The sequence below is a fragment of the Meles meles genome, chromosome 5 (genome assembly GCF_922984935.1).
Source record: "Meles meles chromosome 5, mMelMel3.1 paternal haplotype, whole genome shotgun sequence".
Classification (NCBI taxonomy): Eukaryota; Metazoa; Chordata; class Mammalia; order Carnivora; family Mustelidae; genus Meles; species Meles meles.
The window spans coordinates 151564473-151590449 of record NC_060070.1 but is presented as its reverse complement, the minus strand read 5'-3'; the positions used below and the strand labels follow the sequence as shown (position 1 = coordinate 151590449).

Below are 25977 nucleotides of genomic sequence, written 5' to 3'. Positions count from 1 at the left end.
AAGAAAATAGGAAGACCAGTCTGTTACCAGTAATTTCAGAAAAGCCTTACTCTCCAACCCAAATAATGAGATAAGCAGCCTCAATTTTTTGGCCTACTTATGCCTGCAGTCTTTGGCGAATTAAGGGAGAGGGAAATAACCCTTATGTGAACAGACGGTATTTGCAAAAACTACTAAAACTATAAACCCAACATTGTTAAACGTGACTCCAAAATAGCCAAAAAGCTTTGTAAGAAACTGAGTAACTTTATTATAATCAGAGAAACGCAAAAAATTACTCAGTAAGTACTTGTGGAGTATGGAGGTATAAACCAAAAACAACCCCAGAATGCAAGTCGCTCGTTTCATGTTGAATATGCAGACCTCCTTACCAAGTAATGCCCCCCTTCCCCCATCTGCAACCAGAGAAGGGTACAGCTGTGTGTACAACGCCCATAGTAGTGTGGTTTGTAATGGGAAATACAGCAATTTAAATTTCCAGCATAGAGATGCATACGTAAGTCTAGGTTCTACAGTGTAGAGGAGGGATACATTTTCAAGACCCTCGCTAGGACTCTGCGGGACTAAGGTTCCCGATGTGTGGGTCTCACCGTTTTGCTTACTCTCTTAACTGACATTAAGGTCTAAACTCAAAATTAGCGTTGGGTATGGTTCTTTAGATCTAAGACCTCTAGAATCTTGAAACTTGGTTAGACTAATGATCCAGATTACATGCGATTCCTGTCAGAGCGAAAAAAGGTTGGTCAGCAGGGATTCAGGGTACCTGGGCGTCCGGTCACTTTGACGGCATTAAGAAGTAACCTAGTGAGCAGCGGTATACTTACACAGCAGCTCTACCGAAACGACCTGTTTGTAGCCAAGCACTAAAGCTCTTCCAGGGAAAACTTGGGGGCCCTAAAAAGGGCCTTTTTCATGAGTAACAAAAATCCAAGGTTACTTTACTTTGGTCTTTAGCCCCCAAAGCCGTAGAGGGTGCGGCCCTGGCGCTTGAGCGCGTAGACCACGTCCATGGCCGTGACCGTCTTGCGCTTGGCGTGCTCCGTGTAGGTGACGGCGTCGCGGATCACGTTCTCCAGGAAGACCTTGAGCACCCCGCGGGTCTCCTCGTAGATGAGGCCGGAGATGCGCTTGACGCCGCCGCGCCGGGCCAGCCGCCGGATGGCGGGCTTGGTGATGCCCTGGATGTTGTCGCGCAGCACCTTGCGGTGGCGCTTGGCGCCCCCCTTGCCCAGACCCTTCCCGCCCTTGCCACGACCTGACATCTCGATAAGAGTGAAAGCACAAAATTGTCTCCAGGCCGCGCAGCTCCTTTTTATCGGTAGCCTCTGCGGACCGGAGTGAAAACCGGAAGAGCTGTGGCGGGAAGTCCCTCTGGGTTGGAGGAGGGGATCAGGAAAGGAGCTGCCAGGGTGCTCGCTTTTGTTCACCGACTGTAGCCTCAAGACCTAAGGCTCTTTGTTTCTTTTCTCTTGTCCCATACTCGTGAAGCAACACAACTTTAACACTGTAGAGGATACGTTTGAAAAAGAATAAAATTGCTGTTATCTGCTCATACATGCATGCATTTTCTTTTACTAACAGTATTTGCATAAGATTATACCATTTTGTAAAGGTTTTCTCCTTGTTAAGGGGGGGGGGAATATGTTCCAAACACTAACTTCCTAGAAGTGGAACTCGATGTGCTAATAGAATAGAGAATTTAAAGATCTTCCAGGGATATGGTTAAATTCTCTTCCACTGCCAAAGGGATACCAATTTTCCTTTTCAACAACAGTTCCTATTATATTTTACTCGTAATGATAGAACCATTTAAAAAACATTTTTAAACTATAATAATCCAGACCTGGTTTCTTGTATAGAGCATTAATTTTTTAAAAAAGTTAACCGGCTGGCTAATCAGTATAACATACATTTTCTCCACTGGTTTGAGGAAATTAATTATTTATATATGGAATAGTTCATTTAAAATTATTTCTTGAATTTTCACTGTTCTGTTGATCAGTCTGTGTGTACTGCTGAAGTATTATAATTATTTGAAACATTGAAAAATATCTTAGTATTTGGCTGTACATTTATTATGGTAAATTTATTAGCTTTGGAATATTGTGTCCTCCTAACCTGAAAAATACTGAATCTCTCCATCAGATTAGGTCTTTCAGTGTATCTCAGTAGTGGTTTTTTTTTTCCTAGATAAATATAAATTAAAAAAATTTTCTAAAACTTTCATTAAGTATAAGAGCAATTAATTTGTCAAACAAACAAGTAGAAATTTCAAATTCAGGGAAAAGAAAGTATACTTTGTTCTTTCTAAGAAAATATTTATTTATTATTTTTTTGAGATTTTATTTATTTGTTGGTCAGAGAGAGAAGGAGCACAAGCAAGGGGAGCAGCAGATAGAGGAGGAAGCAGACTCCCCACTGATGGGGCTCAATCCCAGGACCCCAGGATTATGACCTGAGCTGAAGGCAGCAGCTTAACTGACTGAGCCACCCAGACACCCCTAGGAAATTCTTTATTAAAAGAATATACTTAATATTATATACTTAGTTAAATATATAATAAACAAATATAAATACAATGATACACTTAGTTAAATATATAGTATAAATACATATACAATATTGCTTAAATTCTGAGAAGTTTTAGTCACTATTTTCAGCATTAGCACGGAATCGCCTTGTTATCCAATTACTTTCTTGCTATCCTTTATTTCAATGTCTTTCTTTAGAGATGTCGCATTACAGTATTTCCCAAGTATTCCCTTTACATTTCATAAAATAAATAAAAAGAATTTCTAAATGTCATTAAAATATTGAGATTTTTCCCCGCATTTATGTTGCAATAAAAGGAAACTTGCCAAACACTTGAAGAAACAAAACTGATTCAGATAGTGGGAGGCAAAATCAGTATATTTTAATAGAGGGGAGGGATAGCATAGGTTAGTTTAAGGGCAAATACAAATGGAAGATAAGAGACTGACTTTTCTCTGAAGGTCCCTCTATTACCTTTTTCTCTTTCAGAATTTTTCTCTATCCTTTCTAAATGTATGTAAATCCTTCTGATGGCTAAATAAATCTTCCGCCAGCCTCTTAACTCAGGAACTTTCCTCAAGGATCTTTGACTCCTTTATTTTGAAATGTAATCATCAAAGAGAACAGTATTTGGCAGTTTCTTGAAAAGGAAATTTAACTTCAGCTGGTATCTGAGATTACATTGCAAATCCTACCTGATGTAAAGGGTTGTATCCGATTAGCTCTAAAAAAGTGAGCTTCCTTTGTCTTTGCCATCTCTTTAGAAGATTGCCAGTGATGAGCCTAGTATTCTGGCTTTATGCTTATTGAACAATAAAATCGTTTTCTTGGGGCACCTGGGTGGCTCAGTCTTTAGGGGTCTGCCTTCAGCTCACGTAATGATTCCAGGGTCCTGGGATGGAGCCCCGCATCAGGCTCCCTGCTCCGAGGGAAGCCTGCTTTCTCCCTCTCCCACTCCCCCTGCTTGAGCTCTCTCTCTCTCACTATGTCTCTCTTTGTCAAATAAATAAATAAAATCTTAAAAAAACATTGATTTTTTTTTTCCCTTATGTAAGGGCCTATTCAGCCAGAGAAGCCCCATCCCGGTTGAACTGCCATTTTATTGTAAAACTTAAATTGACTTTGCCCCCCCAACCCAGGGGAACTTAAAAACAAGTCCTGGAAACCAGTCCCACGTAACAAAGTCCAAGTACAAGGGTGGGTCAGGCCAGGTGGAGACATTCAATCAGTGGGGGCGCATACTGTCTCCTAGCTACCAAGGTGATGGGCTAGTTTCCATGGCTACTGTGGGGTGAATTGTAATTCAGTTAGCCACCTGTGTGTGGCCAGGCCGAACCACAAGGCCTTTGCTCCATAAAGGTTAGTCTGGAAAGCAGGGAGGGGTCGTCCTCTCTGTAAGGCGTGGCCTTGACCTTTCTGTTTGATGGTCGGTTTAATTCTAGATGCTTGGCGCGAAATAAAGCTTTGCTTGACTTTCGCTTTGTATGTCTCGCTCCTTTAATCACGGACCCAATATTGGGGACCCAACAGCACTATTATAAAAAGTCCTCATCAAGCCTATGGAACTTGAAATGAGTAGATCATTCAACTTGTCTGTAACGGATATATGAATATCTACAAATAGTAGAAAAAGTGCTTAATTACATTAACCCAGAGCATTAGGGAAGAAAAAGCCTTAAAAATATTGTAAAGAGACAGCTTTCCTTTGTTTAAAACTTTTGTTTAGAAATATTCTGTGTATCGTTTAGAAATACAATGCAGATTTCAGGTTTTTAAAATTAATACAGACCTAATACTGTACTAATAAATACAAATATTTGCATTAGGTACTAAAAGATAGCTTAATAGGCCACCCCAAAATATTCCACCCTGACATAATAAGATTGATTCTGAGCTGAAGGCATTTGAGATGAAGCAGAGAGAAGAAACGCTCTGTCTTCCCGCTTATTTGCCTAAAAGCAGGAAGTAGATTTACAAAGCTGTCCCTCCTTCCCTCTCTACCAGGAAGGACAAAGGTTAATCCCAGTGTCTGGGTAGGCAGTTAGTTTAGGCTCTAATGGGATGCCTGGAGGCCAGCCAGGAGGAGGCCACCGCCTGCTGTGCGGAAGGTCAGGGGCGGGTCCCGGCAGCATCCGCCAGAAGCTGGACCCCACCAGGCAAGCCCAAGATGGCGGTGCCACGACCGGAAACCCCTGAGGCGGTGAAGAGACCTACTTCCGGCCCCAAGTAATGACTATTCTGCCCGTTGGTTAACAACTGTCCGTGGAAGACAGAAGCCCTAACCCCAGGATGCACAGTTCTCCCTCTTGAGCTCACCATGCTCTCTCACACCCCGAGTGTTCTCTTGCTTCAATAAACTTTCCTGCGTGTACCCCTCATACACTGTGTTGCGTCTGCCCTTGAATTCTTTCTCGTGAGGAGACGAAGAGCCTTCAGCGACATCTTTGATATGGGTTGGGTCCAGACCTCAGGGCCCAGGTCTCCCAGCTCATCCAGCAACATCATTAGGCAGCTTTAGACCTTTATCAGTGGAGAGGGCCCCAACTTAAATCTGCCTAATAAACTTGATTCTTGTTTTCCTGGTAACCTTCCCATAACTAACTTCCCCTCACCTTTTGTGGGCCTTATAAGGGCCTAGGGCAAGAAGCCCCAAAGATGGGTCTTTTTGCCAAAATTATTCTGAGCTGAAGACAATAAAGACCCTGTGGGCTCGAGAGAAAATTTTGTCCCTCCCTGTGAGGCCCTATTTAGCCAGAGCGCTTCCATCCCCATCCGTCTGTTAAACAAAAACCTTGTTGTTTAACCCTTAAACTGTCCCTGCGTCCCTTCCCCCACCGTACTTACTTAAAATCAAGTCCCGGAAACCAGCCCCAGGTAACAAAGCCCAGATACAAGGGTGGGTCAGGCCAGGTGGAGACATCCGATCAGTGGGGGGTTGCATACTGTCTCCCTATCTACCAAGGAGTTGGGCCCCGCCCTTTGGGAGCCTTTTGGGCCCCAGTTCTGACCAAGGTGATTTGCTAGGTCAAATGTCTACTATAGGGCAAATTGTAATTCAGTTGGTCACTTATGTGTGACCTAACATGACTTTGGAGTTTCCTCTGTGTGTTACAATCTCATTGGCCACCTGTGCATCGCCAGGCCCAACCACATGGCCTTTGCCCTTATAAGCTAGTCTGTGAAACTGAGAGGGGTCGCCCTCTCTTGTAAGAGGTGGAGCCCCAAACGTTCGGTCTGATTCTTGATGCTTGGCGCAGAATAAAGCTTTGCTTGACCTTCGCCTTCTATCAGTCTCGCTCCTTTAATCACGGACCCATTACTGGGGGACATATCCCATAGGTACATAGAAAAATCGAAATTGGGGTCATTCCCAGAAGAGGATTATTAACAGAGGTAAACATTTTCTGAGGGACCCATCTCTATGGCGGGGCAAGTATCTAATTACGGAACACCTGCCCTTCTTACTGCCTCATGAAGGTCATCCCTTCCCTCCGAAATCTCAGACGCCGTCTTAGTTCAGAATGAGATACAAGCCTTCTTTTGCCTGTCTTTGAATTTCCCGGTCTGTGTGGATTCCCTGTACACATGCTATTAAATTAGACTTTTCTCCTGTTAATCTTTCTCATGTCAGTTGGATTCTTAGTGCAGCTGGAAGGACCCATGAAGGGGACAGGAATTCTTCGTCCCTGACAAGTGGAAGACAGTATTTAAACGGTATTTTTAAGGCACCTTGGGGTTCCTGGTTGTCTGCAATGTGGCTCCCATTTGTACACGAGGTACACATGGTAGAAAGGAGACTGCAAGCCCCACATGGAGTCACTTGAGTAAACCCCACATCAGCAAACCAAGATTTAATACCTAATCTAGTCACAATCTCATTCCCCTGGAATCCCGGCGCCACCCAGGAATGTAACCTTTAGCCAAGTGCAATTAACCTAGTCTGCTAGTGAGATAATCCACCCAATAGGCCCGCCCCTTTAGGAGGATGACTTTGCCTGAAACAATGCATTCTTAGCTGCTAATAGGTTCCTTTTTCTGCCACCTTTCCACCTTTAAAAGCCTTTTTCTTTTCTATAGCTCCCCAGAACGCCTTTCTGTTGCTGGTGGGATACTACCTGCTCTGTCAATCATTGAATAAAACTAATTTGACCTTTAAATGTACTCAGTTGAATTTTTGTTCTTTAGCAATGTTAATAAAAGTCTCTGTGTTTTTCTCTTGGGAAAACTGTCTTTTATTACAGAGATCGCAGCCAAACACTCAAAAGAGTAGAGGAAAATCATTTTTCTTTCCCTAAAATTGGAAGACATACTTTAGGACAGAACCTGAATAATGAGTAAAATCATTTGGGTCACACAGCTTCTAAAAAGCCCATTGAAAAGTCAAATATCTTACTATGGGAGGGAGAGCACCTGAGTGCCTCTCATTGTTAGATACCGTCATCAGTGTTGATTTTTATTCCAAAAAGTTGGACTAGAAGTAGTTTACTTTAAAAAAAAAAGAGCTATGTTTTAAGTACAAGAAATAGGGACAAGGGTATGAATATTAGTATGACATATTAATAGACTTTGTTAAATCCCAGATAGGAAGGGGTGATTTCAGGGATAAATTATAATTAGGCTGAAAAGTCACGGGTAGGTCAATCAAATTTTACAACAAGGGTTTTTAAGCTGGAGTCAATATACGCCACAATATCTCCAAGGATAAAAATTGTCAGTGCATGGTGGGGGGTGCGTGGTAGTGAGGAGAAACTGCATGAGTTGGGATGGGGAAACATAATTTACCTGACTGCTCTTCACAATGAATTTAGGCCACAAACCTCAGTACTTGTCACCCAGTGGAAATCGCAGATAATCCCATTTTCTCATAACAATTGCCAAATTACCTTGAACCGTTATTTACTCGTCTGATTAGTGATGGCAGTCGTTAGGCTCATCAAGCATGTATCATGTTAACGTGTTCGCTAGTTAGGCACATGTCAGTCCTATCGAATTTATTTTTATTAAAAATACATCAGTAACTAATGGGATACGTTTTTTGTAATGTTTGCATTTTATGCACCTCAGATATTATTCTGAGAAGGATTTCCATAAATGTCACTGGGCAGCCAAGACACTGAAGAAAAAAAACTAAGAACGCTTTCCGCTCCCCTCTCCCCTCTTTGAGATGACATCAGTTTTTAGAGTTCAGTGAACAGAGAGTAGGAGGCAAGATTCTGTATCCTGGGCAGTAAAACCAGTTGGCAGTGGTTTTCCTTATTTCCTTATTCCCTAACAGCAACAAAGCTTAAGTGTGATGCTCGTCAAGGGACCTTCCTCCATCCCTAACCCTGCCCGCTCAGAGGGGCCAGGGGTTGTCAGAAACTCACCACACACTGTACTTCATTCCTAAGCAGCCCTTGGTCAAACCACATCAGACTTCTCTGTAGTATTTTCCCGACTCCACTCGTTCCTGTGAGTCTGGAAGGCAGAACAGCCTGCGGGATTAGCAACATTTCACATTTCAATTGCACTAGTTCCGGGAAACTTCCCTTAAATGTTAAGGTGCGACAGAAATTACCGAGGCAACAACCCTGAAGATTTTAGGTTCATCCCAGATGTGAGAAAGTTTTCTCGGGCTCCAGAATGGTGTCCTACCTACCAATGTAATCCTAGTGTTTTATTCATTTGGCAACATGGAAGGTGATGGGGGGCCGTGCTTCAGAGCATGTGTACTGTTAGGAAACATCGGTGTGGCTCCTGACAGCCTTTGGATGGGAGGGCGCTATCCTGTAATGAGGGCCTCCATTAACTTGTAGGGGACCCGGGTGTCCTCGAGCATGATGGTGACGCTTGGCGTGGATGGCGCAGAGGTTGGTGTCCTCGAAGAGCCCCCCCCAGGTAGGCCTCGCACGCCTCCTGCAGCGCCATGACGGCCGAGCTCTGGAAGCGCAGGTCGGTCTTGAAGTCCTGCGCGATCTCGCGCACCAGCCGCTGGAACGGCAGCTTGCGGATCAGCAGCTCGGTGGACTTCTGGTAGCGCCGGATCTCGCGCAGGGCCACCGTGCCGGGCCGGTAGCAGTGCGGCTTCTTCACGCCACTGGCCCATTAAACTCAGAGAAGCTGATGTGCACCAAAAATGTCAACTTACAAAAGCTAATAGCTGCCTGTGGACGCACACTAACTACGCAAACAATTAGACGAAATACCCATGAGGTATTTACAATTACTGCAAATCTCAAACGCGACAAAATCTATCGTACATGACAGTTTTGGACTAGACAGAGAGGGGGGCTTTCAACCCGGAACAGAAGTTGGCGGACACTCCGCTTTTCTAGGTTTCACCTTCTCTGCCCACTTAGCATAGAAAATGTTAAAGCTCTTTTCCAGAAAATATAGGCGGCCCTGAAAAGAGCCTTTGGGTTTAGACAAGAGATTTGGGTTGCGCACTCTGCCAGTCTTCTACTTGCCCTTGGCCTTGTGGTGGCTCTCGGTCTTCTTGGGCAGCAGCACGGCCTGGATGTTGGGCAGCACGCCGCCCTGCGCGATGGTGACGCGGCCCAGCAGCTTGTTGAGCTCCTCGTCGTTGCGGATGGCCAGCTGCAGGTGGCGCGGGATGATGCGCGTCTTCTTGTTGTCGCGCGCCGCGTTGCCCGCCAGCTCCAGGATCTCGGCCGTCAGGTACTCGAGCACGGCCGCCAGGTACACGGGCGCGCCGGCCCCGACCCGCTCCGAGTAGTTGCCCTTGCGGAGCAGGCGGTGCACGCGGCCCACCGGGAACTGCAGACCCGCCCGCGACGAGCGCGTCTTGGCCTTGGCGCGCGCCTTGCCACCCTGCTTCCCGCGGCCCGACATCCTAATCTTAAACTTTTGCACTGCAATAAGTCGCCAAAATACAAGCGTAAGGGTAGCACTTTTTATAACCCTTATTGGGCTTGAGAAAGAAAATGTCTCATTGGTAGAGATTGCAGCTTCATTTTAACCAATGAAAATAGCAACTTTGGGATTCTTGCATTCTGATTGGGCAGCACTAACTTCTGACGTTGCCTTGAATGGCCACCAATCAGACACAGGACTGTAATTTACACCTCATTTGCATAAGGGCTTCTATATAAATGGGGTCGGTTCCGCTTTCCTCGTATCATTTCTTGCTTCCCGGAGGACTGAACTTTTCCGAGTCATGCCCGAGCCAGCCAAGTCGGCGCCGGCCCCGAAGAAGGGCTCCAAAAAGGCGGTGACCAAGGCGCAGAAGAAGGACGGCAAGAAGCGCAAACGCAGCCGCAAGGAGAGCTACTCGGTGTACGTGTACAAGGTGCTGAAGCAGGTGCACCCCGACACCGGCATCTCGTCCAAGGCCATGGGCATCATGAACTCGTTCGTCAACGACATCTTCGAGCGCATCGCGGGCGAGGCGTCCCGCCTGGCGCACTACAACAAGCGCTCGACCATCACGTCCCGGGAGATCCAGACGGCCGTGCGCCTGCTGCTGCCCGGGGAGCTGGCCAAGCACGCCGTGTCCGAGGGCACCAAGGCCGTCACCAAGTACACCAGCGCCAAGTAAACAGCGACTTAGCTGCGAATTGAAATCTAAAGGCTCTTTTAAGAGCCACCCATGTTCTCAAAAAGAGAGCTGACGCTTGTTTCCATTTTGTGCTCGCTCCTGGAATTTTGCAGTAATAGGTTTGAGAGATACGGCAATCACTAAACAATGTTACAGTTTTCTTGTCCCGGTAACTAAACGACAAAAACATTACCAGGCCCTGCCAAAGGTCTGCAACTCCTTTGTGCAAAGTAACAGCTGATTTTGTCACTGTCCCTTGGGTTATCAAGAGGTCCTTTTCTACTGGCTCTGATCACCATCGGGATCAAGTGACAATGGTAGATCAAGCAAATTCAAATACTCCCCAGTTTGTCGGAAGTAAAGCGTTAGGCGCGAGGGTGCCGCGGCCAGTTTGAATTTGCCGCCCGCCCTCCTGGCGCCCCGATTGGCTGCCGGTAGCTGGTTCGCGCCCGCGGGTCCAGCAGGGCGGAGACCGGCGGCCATTCCTGGCGGAGAGCCCCTGCGGCCCGGCACGCAGCAGTCCTTGGGGGGAACATTCTCCAGCGGTCTGGGCTGCTTTCCATTGTCCTCGACTTGAGCGTTCTATCCTTGTGGGAATGACGTTTATAATTTTCCTCGGAATTTTCGTCAGAAAGGAATTTGGCGGATGTCATTTTCAGGCCCAGATGGGCCCTTGGTTTATTTCCGGATACAGACTGCCAAGTGTCCCATATCCTAGGACAAGTCTTCTTGGATCCATTTTGTCCTCATGAGGCAAATACAGGACTTCACCGAGATAGACGCTCATTCTAGATTTGGTGTGTTTCACTCTCAGGCCATTGCTAGCAAGCTTATCTATGAACTTACTGAATACTTTATGCCTCCTATCTCACAACACGATTTCCCCCCATTTCACTACATTATAGAGAAAAGGTGAGGCAATGCAGAGAGGGCCGTGGGACTCAGTAGTCTCGGCGTGTAGTGCAGACTTCATGAATGGCAGCCTCATTGAAAGTGGTGTCTAGGAGTTTGGTAAGTTTGGTAAGCTGGATGACGTATAGGTCCTGAAAAGTGACAACGTGTAGCTATAATTTCCACCATTGCCAAAACACATTGGTTAAAGAACAGAGAGGCAGAAATGAAAAGGTCCCTCAGGTACAGAATTTGATCATCAGCTCAAACAACCTTCACTTTCCATCCTTGCATCTCAGGGCTCACTCCGTCCAGTTTATTGGATTTTTGTGTTTTTTGTTGTTTTTGTTTTTGGTATTCAAAGGAGGAATGCCTTGGCCAGTAGACACTGAGATGACTCTATTAAATTCTATTGATTTACCAAAAATGGTTCATTTTTTTAGGTAAAGTTAAAGCAACTTTAGTTAGATTCATTAGCAGGCTTAAGAGATGTGTGGTAAAGATTTAGGTCTGGATTTAGGCCTTTGGAATCCTTTGTTTCCCAGTCTTAAGTTTTTGTTTTCCTTCTTCCCTCTTGCACTTTCTCTTTTTAGGAGAATGGGCAGACAATGGGACAGAGACAGTCTGAGTGTTCTTTAAAAGGCTGTCATAAAAAATACACACTGAAAGCCAATCGACTTAGTCTCAGAAATCTTCAAATACAAGTTAAACTACACGAATGTAAGTTATTACAAAATTGATAAATACACGAATAAAGTTTCAATAATTCTTAAGAATTAGTTACTTGGTGAAATGGATTTTAGATAACTGAGTTGAGAAAAACTGTCCTGTCTACCCATATTTCCTCCTGTGATATTTCACACATTTGTCTATTTAATCTAATCACTGGTTTTTCTTTCCTTCTCCCTTAGTATTTTATTTAGGGTGTCTTGGTGCCATATAACCCTAGAAGTTACACAATATGTAGATGGCCTCACAGTAGAACGAGAAGAGTAGTGGATTCTGGATTATGAGCTATTTTCTATAACTAAAAAGATTTTGCATGCTCTTAAAATATGACTGAGACATGCAAAATGGGCAAATCATCATCATTATGGAGAAGCAGTATGTGCAAAGGAGTGAATTTTGGGTTTTGGTCATTATTTCTCAATTTACAAAAATGAACTGGGTTTCTGTCCAACAACAAACTTTTTCAAAAATTATTAAATATATATATATGCATGTTTCTATGACCACAAATAGCTGCATTGGAGGATTAAGAAATCCAATGCTATCAGACTCTTATTTAAAGGTATTAAAAGATGTAATATGTTCATGGACAAGAAATATTAAATAGCATAGAGATGTCAGTTCTTCTAAAGTTGGTATAATTCTTCAAGATAATTCCAATCAAAATCCTAATGTTAGTTTTGGAATTTGTAAGCTAATTCTAACATTTATTTGAAGAGTGAAGTGATTTTTAAAAATCCAGGAAACTCTCAATGAGAGTAAGAATATGATTTAGCGATAAAAGACTTACCTAATACTACAGAGCACTGCAGAGAGATGGACACATTGACCAAGTGAATCAGATAGGAAGCCAAGGATCACATCTAATTTTTTTTGAAACTTCAGAAAAGAGAGAGGTGAGATTTCAGGTTAGTGAGGAAAAGATAGGCTGCTCAAAAAAATTGATCATGGCAACTGGTTATGGGATGGTTGTTGGGGGAAGATCCAAAATGTACATAGAAAACCACTAAGGCCTTTGGAAGATAAAATAGGAAAATATAACTAGAAAGAAGGACTTTTTAAAACAAGAAACAAATGTTTCTTGGAAGAAGAGTGTTCCATTATACCTCGTTAGACGAGGCCTTTTCTCTTAAGCTATTTTGCAACATTGTGACTTCTAGGTTCTATTATTAGTGAATATTAGTGAATATCAGTTGAAAATGAAGAAGGGATTGAAAAGTCTGTTTCCACTGAAGTCTGACCTTGACCTCACCCAAGGTCAGGTTTTTAGGTTCAAACCTTCTTTTCTTCTCTCTTTCCTTCTGGTTCCTAATTCAGAATAATGAAAGTGTTAAAATATGTTCCCTAATATGTCTATGGATACAGAAAACAAGTTTGTTAGCTTATTGTGTAAAAAACTAAGGTTTTCAGAACAAAAGTGTTTCAATTTTAAACTTAAAGATGCTAACCTTAATGTGAATGGAATATGAATGAAAATATCAGTAAATTACTTTTGTTTTTTAGAGAAAACTTCTCCCGGGACTTTTCACAGAAAGGGTCTACAAACAATGACAATCCATGAACAATGAGAACTGCCATTATCCAGATTATTGTTTCTCAGTCCTCTCCCAAAGAGCAAACTCGACTATGTGGAGATTTGGTTAAGTGTTAGGAATTAAAACAGATAGCAACCAACGGAATCCTAATTCAGATAAAATCACTGTAAAAATGTATTTGAGACAATTGAGGGTTGTGGAGTTTTTATTGTTGTTTTAACCACCAGACATTGGATGATTTTACAAATGATCACTTCTAAGTTACTTTCGGTGCGAGAATCCGGTGTTTTGTTTACCTCTGTATCTGTTGGGACGTTTGTGACAATACTCAACACTGAAATGACAGCTGGTGTCCCCCTCCAGCCCAGTGAAGCAGGGAGAGCCAGCCCGCGTGGGCAGGATGCTGGTAATCCCCGGAGATTCCGGGGGTGCTTCAACACGGCCTCAGTCCCTGCCCCACCTGCCTCCCCTGCACCCTGCCCTGCTCCCAAAAAAATTTTTTTAAGGAGTCGGCCCGGTTAACGAATCTCTTCCTCGTTCAGAGGAATGCAGACGCAAAGAAATCACGCCACCAAGCCCAGTCTCCCTCTTTCGGCCCACCTGCGGCACGGCGTCGCACGCTCTCGCCACCTGCTGGCCGTTTGGGACAATGCAGCTAAAACTTGGTTCTGTTGCAGTTTCTCCGAGGCAGTCCCTTGCGAGGGTTTCCTAACTGCATCCATAAAGGACACAAGAAGCACTTCTGCTCCCAATATAGTCCTCGACCGCCCAGCTCCCCCATCAGTAACAGCGAACCACGCTTACTCGTTTCCTGTGTAGCCGTCTGGAACTTCTTCATACAAAGACATAAACGTGAACTACCCCCCCTCCCAACCAGAGACACACTTTAATTTAAATGGCCAATGGCCATGTTCTTCTCACGGTTCTACCCATTGCTTTTCTCATTACCTAGCTTGGAACCCTTTCGTCTATTTTTACTTTTTAAAGATTTTATTTATTTGACAGAGAGAGCACAGAGAGGGGAGAAGCAGAAGGAGGGGAAAAGTAGGCTCCCGGGGAGCAGGGAGTCCAATTTGGGACTCCGCTGGGACCATGACTGGAGCCCGAAGCAGATGCCCAACCCACGAAGCCCGCCAGGTGCCCAGAACGCTTCCTTGGTAACCAGAGTGGCTGAAACTTCCTGCAGGTGCGCCCTAGCTAGTAAGCTGAGGAAGGTAACCCCAGGCCAAAACTGTTCCTACACTGGGAACCCCTTAAAGTGAGCCTGATGCGCCCCCCCCATTAAGCCTCATTTGCCTTATCTAGTCAGTTGCACACCTGACCTACACGCACCTGCATAATCGAGAATAACTGTTATAGAACTGTAATAGTGTATAATGGTGCAGGGAGCATGGGCGGCTCAGTCAGTTAAGTGTCTGCCTTTGGCTCAGGTCATGATCCCCGAGAGGTGGGATCGAGTCCCGCATTGGTGGTGGTGGGGGTGGGGAGGTGTCAGGGAGTCTGTTTCTCTCTCTCCCTTTGCCCTGCTTGTACCTGCTCTGTCAAGTAAATAAATTAAATCTTTAAAAAAAAATAGTGTTTGATGATGCAATAAACAATAACTGTTGACCAAGTGCCTGTTTGTCAAGAACTGTTTCAGGCATCTGGGAAGAGGCATTGTCCTTGCTCTCACAGTCCAGCAGAAGAGAACAAAGGTGCTCTTACACTTGACCCCAATAATCCCACGGCCACGAATGAAGTTCTGTGTTCAGGGCCTTCCTCAACTCCATAGTCCCCAGCTCTGGGGAGCTAGTGCTGAGTTCCCATTCCTTCCCATTCCTTCCCACTCTCAGTCCTTCATGCTCTCATGAACACAACCCAGGAGGAGGCAGAATGGCTTCTTCCATAGAAGTAGAACCAGATCCTCCAAACTACTTTTGTAAACTCAAAAATCATCCTTGCCAGTTTCCTCCTACTCCATGCTGATAACAGGCCAGGGCCGTAGTATAACATGGTGGCTGGGCTTTCCATCATTATTTGATTCAAATATCATTTTAAAATATTTTTATTTATATGCTTGATTAAAAAAAAGGCCATCTGATGTAAAATATTAACAAGCTGAGGATTAACAAACCACAATATCTTTGAATTTATGTTTACATTAATTATGTTACAAAGTCAATACTTTGAAATTTGTAGATTTAAATTATAAAATTCCTTTATTGATTAAAAATAATATACACATGTTGGGGTGCCCGAGTGGCTCAGTGGGTTGAGCCTCTGCCTTCAGCTCAGGTCATGATCTCATCAGGGTCCTGGGATTGAGCCCCGCACCAGGCACAGGGCTCTCTGCTCAGCAGGGAGTCTGCTTCTCCGTCTCTCTCTGCCTGCCTCTCTGCCTGCTTGTGATCTCTCTCTCAGTCAAATAAATAAATAAAATCTTTAAAATATATATATATATACATGTTAAAGTATCTGATTGCCTCCTAATGGCGTGGAAGTTATGGTGACATTTTATTAGGGTTAAAGTGTTAATTTGTACTTTAAGAATGCTTACAAGACAATTTCAGGAAATGCTAACACTTTCCAATTTAATGTCCTTCGTTGCTTTTCAGTTGCTTTTAGTTTTGGGGGGTATTATAAACTCTATGAATATTTTTGTATATGTCTTTTGGCGAACTTATGCATTCATTAACTTCAGGCATAATTTTAGGAGTAGAATTGACAGTTTGTAAGATAGTCATATATTTACTTTTCATAAATACTGACAAACATTTTTTTTTAAGATTTTATTTATTCATTTGACAGAGAGAGAGATCACAAGCAGGCAGAGAGGCAGGCAGAGAGAGAGGAGGAACAGGCTCCCTGCAGAGCAGAGAGCCCGACGCAGGGCTCGATCCCAGGACCCCGAGATCATGACCCAAGTCGAAGGCAGTGGCCCAATCCACTGAGCCACAAGCAATTCAGTCTCCTGTGAGCAGTATAAAATGATTTTAATTGCTTCCTATCTTTGCCTTTATCTTGTCAGGCTTATTGATTTTTGTCCTTCTGGGAAGATGTTCAGCGATATTTTGTTGCTTTAATTTGAATTTCTGGTTCTTTTCTGAGTATATGATGTTGTATACCTTTTCATATGCTTCCTGTACCTTGAACGTCATTAAGTGGAGGAGATTATTCATACCTTTGAGTATTTTTTATTGGGTTATTTAACATTTATTTGTTGATTTTTAAGAGTCTTTTCCATATGGGTATTTCCATAGAGACATATGGTTGACCCAACACAATTTATGTAAAGACAACCCTTTGCTCAGAGCACACGCCCATTTGTTCCTCACAAATCAGGTGACTATATACATGTCAGTATATTTTTAGCCCAATACTGATCCCCTTTACTGCCATAGCTTAAGATAAGGATTCATATTTACTTAATAGGCCCCCAAACTTGTTCTTCTTTTATGATCGTCTTTGCAATTTTCATTAAGTGTTAGATTCAAGGAGACATGCTTCCTGACTCCGGGGTTGGCCAGCAATAGTCTGTAGGTAGATCAGCCCATCAGCAGATTCAGGTTCTAAAGAACAGCGGTGGCGCTCACTCAGTTACCTGTGGCGACTTTCTCGCTGCCCCGGAGCAATGGCAGAGCCCCCACGGCCCGCACAGCCCACAACACCTGCACAGCCTGAATCACTTGTTATCTGGCGTCTTAAAGAAGACGTTCATAAACCCCTATCCTCACTCCTTCCATACAGGGACACCATTTTGATACTAAAACCAGACAAAGGGGCGCCTGGGTGGCTCAGTGCGTTAAAGCCTCTGCCTTCGGCTCAGGTCATGATCCCAGGGTCCTGGGATCGAGCCCCACGTCTGGCTCTCTGCTCCTCGGAGAGCCTGCTTCCTAAAACCAGACAAATACATTACAAACAAAGAAAACTCCTGACCAATACCCTTCACGAACACAGATGCAAAAACTCTAAACAAAATTTAGCAATTAAAATCGATTCCTATATTGAAAGAATAACACAGCATAATCAAACATTCCAGTGTATCCCCCCAATATAGGGTTGGTTTAACATGAGAAATCAATCAGTGTAAAACACTGCATCAATAAACTAAGAAAAAAAATTCATATGATCCCTTCAATAGGTGCAGAAAAGCTTGTGACAAAATGCAATATCCATTCCTGATAACAACTCTCAGCAAACGAGGAACAGAAGTTCTTCACCCTGTTAAAAGGCATCTACAAAAAACTCAACTAACACCATTCTTAAAAGGGAATCACTGTTTTCTCCCTAAGATTGTGAATAAGATAGCTATGTGCGCTGTCCCTACTTCTATTGAATGTTGTGCTAGAAATTCTAGCTAGTGAAATCAGGCAAAAGAAAAAAAAAACACCAAGAGAGAGAAAGAGAAACCTAGAGAGAGACAGAGAGAGGGGAAGGAGGGAGGGAAAGAGAAAGTCATCCAATAGTCTAACATTCATCAGTACGAGATGGCTAAAAGATGCGGTCTACTTGTGCACCAGATTTCTACTCAGCCATGAAAATGAATGAGCAGCTGGTAGACAAACATGTTGGTTTCCTACTGCAGCATAATACACTACCACTGCTAAAAAAATGGTGACTAACATAACACACACACACACACACACACACACACACACACAAACTGGCCCCAAATTGAGTTGTTCTGCCAAATCAACCGGACTCACCGAGGCAGACACTAAAACCAGGAACAAACCTGCCAACATTAAGAACTTACACACAGAATAGGCTCAGACATCGTAGCCAGGACCCTAGTCTCTCCCATTTCCAAACCCCTCTCCAGCTACAAGTTCCCACTCTAGAGGGGGGAGCAGGGGTTGACTTGCCATAAGTGTGATGCTGATAATCTTAGCTGTCTCTCCTCCACCCCCACCCCCCCCATTTTTAGGTGACCGACCATCTCTCACACAGAGAAATGTAGTGAGCTACAACTCCACATGTCATCTCGAGAGGCAATGGATACATGGATACATGGATAAGTTGCCTCAGCCTCAAATATCTATCCTGCAGCTTCTCTCCACACTCACTGGGCCCTTTAAGTAAGAACAGTGATCCCTCCCCACCTGGGCAAAAATAATGGAAGTTGTCTCTCCCTGTTAGGGATGGAGGACTCACATCTAGCATCCAGGAGACCACACTGGTCACCAGCATCCTTGCCTGGATCTCAGCCACCGGCCTTCCCAGGTCCAGATCCTTCGAATATGACCGACGTCAAGACATCGAGGACAAGTGAAGCCATGCTTGGTTCTCCCTCTCCAGACGCCTGACAAGTGAAGCAGAAGTTGGGTTTGCAGATTGTCCAACAGGGATTTTGAAGTCGTCCACGGGAACAGGACATGTCAGTCAATGCCTTTCTGAGTTTTTCTGTAAATACAAAGAAGGATTTACCATTGTGGTAAGTGAGAAGGACTGAGAATGTTCTTGTATCCAAATGATGTTGTAACATATGCATAAAATATATACATAACACTAGAGAGTATATTTGAATTAATAAACTTAGAGAGGTTGCTGGATATAAAATGATGTACAAACATCAGTTTTATTTCTCCCTATATTATGGTCACAGATTGAATGATGATATTTTAAAGGGATCATTTCTCCTCAATTTAATCAGTGGCAAAGAGCTTGTTTTCCAACAATTAAAACAAACAAACAAAAAACTCCCTAACCAAGTAAAGATACAGAAACCCATTTAAAAAAAAAAAAACTGTCAAGACTTGAAAGGCACTTTCCATGTTTCACTTTCCCTATAAAACTGCCCCTGTAAGGGGCGCCTGGGTGGCTCAGTGGGTTAAAGCCGCTGCCTTTGGCTCAGGTCATGATCTCAGGGTCCTGGGATCGAGCCCCGCAGCGGGCTCTCTGCTCAGCAGGGAGCCTGCTTCCTCCTGTCTCTCTCTTTCTCTCTCTTTCTCTCTCTGCCTGCCTCTCTGCCTACAAATAAAAAAATAAAATATTAAAGAAAAAAAAAAAAGACTGCCGCTATGAGATGTCAGCCGTGAGTCCCAAGCTGTTACCTGTGCTTCTGACTGGTGGTTTGCAGGACCCTCCTCCTCTTTCAATTTGCTAGAATGGCTCACAGAACTCAGGGAAACAACATCACCAGTTTATTAAAGGACGTGATGCAGGACATGAATGAACAGCCAGACGAAGAGATATATAGGTCAAGGCGTGGAGAAAGGGCAAGGACTATCCGTGTCAAACCACAACTCTGCATCTCCGCACGTTCACCAGTCTAGAAGCTCTTTAAACCCAGTCCTTTTAGGTTTTCATGCAGGTTTCATTGCACAGATGACTGACTACGTCACTGGCCATTGTCTGATTCAACTTCCAGCCGCACTCCTCTCCCCAGAGGTGGGGGTTAGGACTGAAATTTTCAACCCTCTAATCACATGGTGGGTCCTCCTGGCAACAAGCCCTGCCCTAGGGTGGGATCCAGACATACTCTTCACTAATAACAAGATACCCATTTCGCTTTTATGGCTCTGAAGCATTTTCAGGAACTGTGAAATGTTTTATCATTATATTGTGTTTTATCATTATATTTTATCATTATATGTTTTATCATTATATTGTGGAGATATACAGACCAATGAGGGTTACACCATCAAGAAAGACCGAGTGTCCTATTACTATTTGGGATTCTTTCAAGCCTTTTCAGATGGCTTAATGCCCATTATGTGGCAGGATGAGAGTTCAGTGCTTAAACCAAAATTGAGGAGTTAAAAAAAAAAAGCTAACTGGAGTCGCAAGTTAAGTATGATTGGTAACACTGAGCAAAGTTAAGTATGATTGATAACACTGAGCAAAGTTAAGTATGATTGGTAACACTGAGCAAAGTTAAGTATGATTGACAACATTGAGCAAAGGCAGGCTATATGTTCCATTCCAAAAATGTTTTGAAAAAGGGTCGATTTTCTTTTTATTGAATTAAGTAGTATTTATCTCTACATGCAATTATGCATTCTTTATATCCTTTTTGCTCACGATGTCACTGCCTCATAAGATTTTGAGGTCCATGAAATACAGCCCATGTTTCTGTGACTTTCTATTTTAGCCCTCATCAACAAATAACACTCAACCTAACTTTAAATGGTTCTACAACGTGGCAGAGTCATTTATATTTTTAAGGAGACTCCCCTATTATTAATGTTTTCTCTAAAATATGCTCAAGGTTGAAGGGGTACAAGAATTCCATTAGGGAAGGGATGGTGTGAGATAATTCGGTACTTCCAGATCATCTACTCATTGTGTTTATTTTTTTAAAACAAATGCCACCATTGGTAAACACATATTACTCACTGAGGTGACTTCTAATAAGGTATAGAAAGAATGCGAGGATTAAAACTCACTTCTTATACTGAGGAGCTCCTTCAGGCATCCAGTTCTGAAGACTGCGAGCTACATGTAAAGGAGTCTGGTGCCAAGCTGCCCTTTTATTGGAGCAGGTGAAATCACACCTTTTACCTACATCCTATCACACCTGTCTTGACTACTCTCTCCTTTGATTGGATTTTCCATGAAAAAGCTAATCAAAGTAAGGTAGGAATTTCACCAGCCCATGTAAGACAGCCAGCTACATACACAAGAAAAGGATACAGAGTAGTTTCAAATACTCATGGGTTCTTGGAGATAACAAAGCAAGGCAATGTTGGATTTTTAAATATGGGGTCTTGGAAGGCCTCTTAGACCTGATTCCTGAGGAGGAGGAGGCCTCACGAGAGCCTCAGGGAAAAAGGGAGAGTTTAGAACAGAGGATAAGGCAGACCAAACAGGTAAAAATCCTAAACATCCAAGCCATTTATCAGCTAGTGACCTTGGGAAAGTTTAAGTTCTTTGTGCCCTGGATTTATTAAACTTTAAGTGGAGATCATAATTGTATCAGATATATATATTTTTAAAGATTTTATTTATTTATTTGATAGACAGAGATCACAAGTAAGCAGAGAGGCAGGCAGAGAGAGAGGAGGAAGCAGGCTCCCTTGCTGAGCAGAGAGCCCGATGTGGGGCTCGATCCCAGGACCCTGGGATCACAACCTGAGCCGAAGGCAGAGGCTTTAACCCACTGAGCCACTACGGCGCCCCTGTATCAGATATTTTTTAATGAGAATGTGACCCACATTTGATTCAGAAGTGCTTCTCACCATGTCTGGGCCCTCTTAGACCTCCAGGCCTTATTTAATGTGTGTGGGTGTGATCGTGTCTGTTTGCTCGCACATCTGTTTCTCACATGTGTGTCTGTGGGGGTTCCTCTGTCCCTGTACCACTCTGGGTCTGTGTGTTTCTGTCTTTCAGTAGTACTGTGTATGGTTCAAGTTGTGTCTCAACAGCATGACTTTGTGTCTGTGTTAGGATCTATGGGGTCGCGGTCTGTATCACCTACCAGAAAGAACTTCCTGAGAGCTGTTCTGGGTCACCTCACTGTGCCCAAGATTGCCCAGCCCAGACCCACGTCTGGGAGAACCGCTTAGTGAGGATGCAGGACATTAATACAGGATGAGTGGATGAGATACGCTGTCTGTGCCTGTCTGTTGCTGTATGGCAGCGTCATTGTGTGCCTCTATCATTTTATCAGTGGCAACCACCGTAGAGGTCCTTGATTAGATGAATGCCTGATTTGTATCTGGGTAACTGTGTGTAGCAGTATCCGTGTTTTGTCCTTTCATGAACGTGCGGCTCTTCAGAATCAGTGTGTTCAGAAGCCGTTAACCCTGGCTCTAGACTTGCCATCACGTGAGCCTCACAAATGCCACGAGGGGTGCGAGCTCCTGGATTTCTGGGTTTTGCTATTCAAGGACTATACACAAGGACTGTTTCTGCTCTCTGAACTTGACAAGACGCCCGACCTAGACCCATGTACATATGTACCCAGACTCAGTACACAAAAATTCTATTCTGGAAGTCACTTTTTCATTTACTATTTCTTTAGAAGTCCATTACGTACCAGTCTCGATACCACAGACACTCCGCAGGGTGGGACATGGCCCAGGCCCTTAAGGAGAAAGGGAGACACATATCATGGGGGATGAATATTAAACAAGTGCCTGGGGACATTTAACTGTAATTCTCAGACGTGCCTAAGGAATTACAAGGGTCCCTGAGAACTTTTCACGAGGTGTCTTAATCTGGGGGATGGGAAAAGGCCTCCCACGGCGGTCGGCGTTAACTACGGAGCCGAGGACGGCGGAAGGGCAGGAGGACACTGCAGGGTGTCAGCACGCAGCTCATTTTGACCGGCGTATTTTCTGCCTGAAGGAAGAAATCTCTGGAGAAGTTCTCATGTTATCAGAAGATAGTGCATTGAGAACAAATTACCATGACTCTTCAGGGGTCTAGTAAGCTAGGAAGGGTTCTACACATCTCCGTATATATTTGATAGAAGTGGATTAACTGCACCCAGGGGAGTGGGAAATGGGCTCGTTGAAGAAATATCCCCCAAAGCGGTGCACCGGGCAGATGTCTAATCCGCTGGGTCCATGATGAAGCACCACACGTTACAGAACGCAGAACCAAACTCAAAGTTGAGAAGTAAATAATCAGTCCCTTTTCTCCATAGTCATTCTACAGAGGGTAAATCTGGAAATGGTCTTTGAAAAAATATAAATCCGTCAAGGCAAAAGGAGCAGTCCAGCTTGCACAAACATCCTGAGAAATGGGTTAGGTAGGAAATCACAGGACACGGGTGAGAGAGATCAAAGCCTCACTCCGAGGAGTATTGAGTTAAGAGCATGGAGGGTCTCGAGCGCTGACATAAGGACTTGGGTATTGATCTCAGAGACAGAGTCAAATTGTGACCATTTGATGTACATTTCTCTACATATACATATGTGCACACATAGTATTACATTATTATACACATGTGTGCATTATATTAATATATCTATCACATGTCAAGATTTCTCAACTTTGATACTAATAGTACTTTGTGCTGGAAAATTATTTGATGTTGGAGCCAGTCCTGTTCGCTGGCAGGATTCCTGGCCTTTACCCACCAGAGGGTTCCTCTCTAGTTGTGACAACCAAAAATGTCTCCAGACGTTGCCGAATGTCCCGATGGGGAAAAGTAACCCGTGAGTGAGAACCGCTGCTACAGATCCCTCATTCATCAAGAGGGCAAGCCTGGTGGGGCCGGAGAAGCTTCAGCCCCACCTTGAAAAAGCAGAAGGGCCAGAGGCAGCAACTCCTTAGGTTTGTTTTGGCTCTTCTGCTGAAGATCCAAGAAGTTTGCAATGAGCTTTGGGGGATGAGAATGTCTCCGAGAAGGATGCTATGTGTTCCTGCTACGGAGCACTGGAAGTCCAGGAATTCAGATAGAAGGTTCACGTCATCTACTTTTATATCGTCAACATTCAGTGAACTCATTAATGTTTCTTCATCAGTTTTATAACTGCAGCAAAGTGCATGTATCACAGGAAACTTCACCTAGTGAGTGGATGATTGAGTCTTTGAGGTGGAGAGACTTCTCTATAATGGTGCCAACAGATTTATTCAAAATAAAGCTTACAGGTGTAAAGCGAAGGTGGTTCCTTCACCGTAAGGAGCAATGCTCTTCCCTCCTCAGCACTCACCCCCCTCATAGTGCCAGAAATTAACTCAGGGTTGACTCCTGTCCTGAATGTTCACAAGCTTACTGAGAGTGCCTTTCAGTAAACTCTTTTCTCTCTCAAAAACAAATGTCCCATCTCAGTTTCAAATTCCCCACCCTGCTATTTCTTTCCCTAGAATTGTGTGCACCGGTGTGGTGGTGAAATGTTGGGCTATGCTCCTCTTGGTACTGCTAGTATGGGAGAGCGCACACACTAACACGGAGCTTTCCCAGGGGTCTGATGACCTCAACACACATGCGTATCCTCATCCCCTGAAGAGGGGGTCAGCTTTTCCTAACATGACATTTCTTTTTTTTTTAAGATTTTATTTATTTATTTGACAGAGAGAGAGAGAGAGATCACAAGTAGGCAGAGAGGCAGGCAGAGAGAGGTGGGGGTCGGGGAAGCAGGCTTCCTGCTGAGCCTGATGTGGGGCTCGATCCCAGGACCCTGAGATTATGACCTGAGCCGAGGGCAGAGGTCTAACCCACTGAGCCACCCAGGTGCCCCCTAACATGACATTTCTGACAGTGGCCTGCTTCTCCTCAAATCCGCATCCACGCGATGAACAAATATCAGCTTTTCTAAGACTAGCATATAAAAATAAATTGGATTTAAATGAATTAATAAACAAAATTTCAAAAATAATAGCATATGGCATAGCATATTTATATATACCATATTTGATAGCATAATTTAGATACTTAAATACAAATATCTAAAATAATCTATGGCCTATATTTCCATGAAGAAAAATCGTATAAGACACTATTGAGATAGAAAAGACATAAATAATTGAAGGGTATAATATGCATTGTCCAATTCAATAGCTAATGTCTATTATATTCAAATTAATCTACGGATTCAAACAAAATTACACCAGCCTTCCCTTTTCTGGGGCAGAAATTTACAAAACGATTCTAAAATATTTAAGGAAATACAAAAAGACTATTGAGAACAGGCCAGTCTTGAATAGGAACAAGGGGTCAAGACTTATCACAATGTTATAGTACATAGAACAGTGGGGTATTGTAAACTATGCAGAGGAAGACAGTAGGAACCTGAAAAGCACCACACACACGTGGACATTTGATATAAATGGCAAAGGTGATTTTGTAGAGCAAAGGGGGGCGAAAAGTAAGTCTTTTAGACAGTGGTGTTTGATTATTTGAATACGAAAATGAATATATTTATCTCTAGATCAATGACAGATCAATAGATATTCCGATTGATTTTTCGTCCCACTAAAAATATTAGTTCCAGTTGAATTGTAGATCTACATATAAGAGGTAGAAAATAATAGCCTCCGCGCGTTAATAAAGGGCAAGATCTGTGACTTCTAGACATTTTTTTAACCTCATCTATCTTTCACTTTCTCTCCTCCTTCCCCCGCTCCACCCCCTCCTTTCGCAGGCACCAGAAAGGAAGCAGACCAGAAGGGACTCGATTAATCACATAAAAGCGCCCACACAGACAATCAGCACCCGACCAACCATAATGGGGAGAATCCAGTTTACCATTGTGAGAGTCTGAAAGTAGGGAAGGGAAGGAGCCGCGAAGTCAACTTTTCCGGCAAATGGGCTTAATTTCTTCCCGTTCGTCCTTACTAAAATATCTAGCCGACGAAGGTGGGATTCGAACCCACGCGTGCAGAGCACAATGGATTAGCAGTCCATCGCCTTAACCACTCGGCCACCTCGTCACGGCACGCCAATCTTTCTAAGTACCTTATTCCAGAGTTGACACTCGGGAACTCCTGGCTGTCTTGGATGGAAGGACGCGCAGGAGGTGGCTCGGGGACGTCCGGGGGGCCTGGGCATGGCCGGCTCCCATACGAGTGGATCAAGGAGTGGACTGGAAAACTCGCCGTGGGGGAAAAGACGGGTTGAGCGCTCCCAGGAGTCAGGACAAGGGTCGAGAGGCGACAGCAGCAGCACCTTGCCGGGAGTCAGGCTCCCCGGCGCGGGCGGCCGGTCCCCTAGGGGCGCATGCGCGCAGGCGGTGGGCGTGGCCCGGCTGCGCGGGAACCTGGGGGCGGTCGGCACCTGCGCTTACCCGGCGCCGCCTGAGCCCGCCGCGCGCAGACGCGTCCCGGAGCGGGTGTCCCAGGAGCCCACCTCAGGGCCCTGGCGACTCGGGACCGGGGATTCGG

The 25977-nt window shown here is 44.1% G+C and overlaps 4 protein-coding genes, 1 long non-coding RNA gene and 1 other non-coding gene across 7 annotated transcripts; 1 reads left to right on the top strand and 5 right to left on the bottom strand.

Annotated features, from left to right (window-relative positions):
* Positions 1–244: 244 nt before the first annotated feature.
* On the bottom strand, positions 245–2228 carry LOC123942400 (histone H4). The gene has a single exon (XM_046006310.1). The coding sequence runs from the start codon at positions 1260–1262 to the stop codon at positions 951–953; it is 312 nt and encodes a 103-aa protein (XP_045862266.1). The 5' UTR covers positions 1263–2228; the 3' UTR covers positions 245–950.
* Positions 2229–8246: 6018 nt separating this feature from the next.
* LOC123942261 (histone H3-5-like) lies at positions 8247–8721 on the bottom strand. Its single transcript, XM_046006116.1, is given in 3 exon segments — positions 8247–8405; positions 8407–8608; positions 8711–8721. Coding segments are annotated over 3 exon segments (372 nt in total).
* Positions 8722–8950: 229 nt separating this feature from the next.
* On the bottom strand, positions 8951–9378 carry LOC123942373 (histone H2A type 1-B). The gene has a single exon (XM_046006278.1). The coding sequence runs from the start codon at positions 9361–9363 to the stop codon at positions 8971–8973; it is 393 nt and encodes a 130-aa protein (XP_045862234.1). The 5' UTR covers positions 9364–9378; the 3' UTR covers positions 8951–8970.
* Positions 9379–9673: 295 nt separating this feature from the next.
* On the top strand, positions 9674–10087 carry LOC123942393 (histone H2B type 1-K). Its single transcript, XM_046006302.1, has one exon. The coding sequence runs from the start codon at positions 9689–9691 to the stop codon at positions 10067–10069; it is 381 nt and encodes a 126-aa protein (XP_045862258.1). The 5' UTR covers positions 9674–9688; the 3' UTR covers positions 10070–10087.
* A 5965-nt stretch (positions 10088–16052) lies between these two features.
* LOC123942411 lies at positions 16053–25791 on the bottom strand. Of its 2 annotated transcripts, none has more exons than XR_006818415.1 (3): positions 25553–25791; positions 18358–18606; positions 16053–16772 (listed from the first exon to the last, which is right to left on the bottom strand). It is a non-coding gene; the product is annotated as an uncharacterized LOC123942411 (long non-coding RNA). The 2 variants fall into 2 exon arrangements; XR_006818414.1 differs by having other exon boundaries at positions 18358–18505.
* Positions 25446–25527, bottom strand: TRNAS-GCU. Its single transcript has one exon. It is a non-coding gene; the product is annotated as a tRNA-Ser (tRNA).
* Positions 25792–25977: the final 186 nt, after the last annotated feature.

Coding starts and splice junctions, on each gene's coding strand:
- LOC123942400 (XM_046006310.1), bottom strand. CDS start 1,262: ATGTCAGGTCGTGGCAAGGGCGGGAAGGGTCTGGGCAAGGGGGGCGCC.
- LOC123942373 (XM_046006278.1), bottom strand. CDS start 9,363: ATGTCGGGCCGCGGGAAGCAGGGTGGCAAGGCGCGCGCCAAGGCCAAG.
- LOC123942393 (XM_046006302.1), top strand. CDS start 9,689: ATGCCCGAGCCAGCCAAGTCGGCGCCGGCCCCGAAGAAGGGCTCCAAA.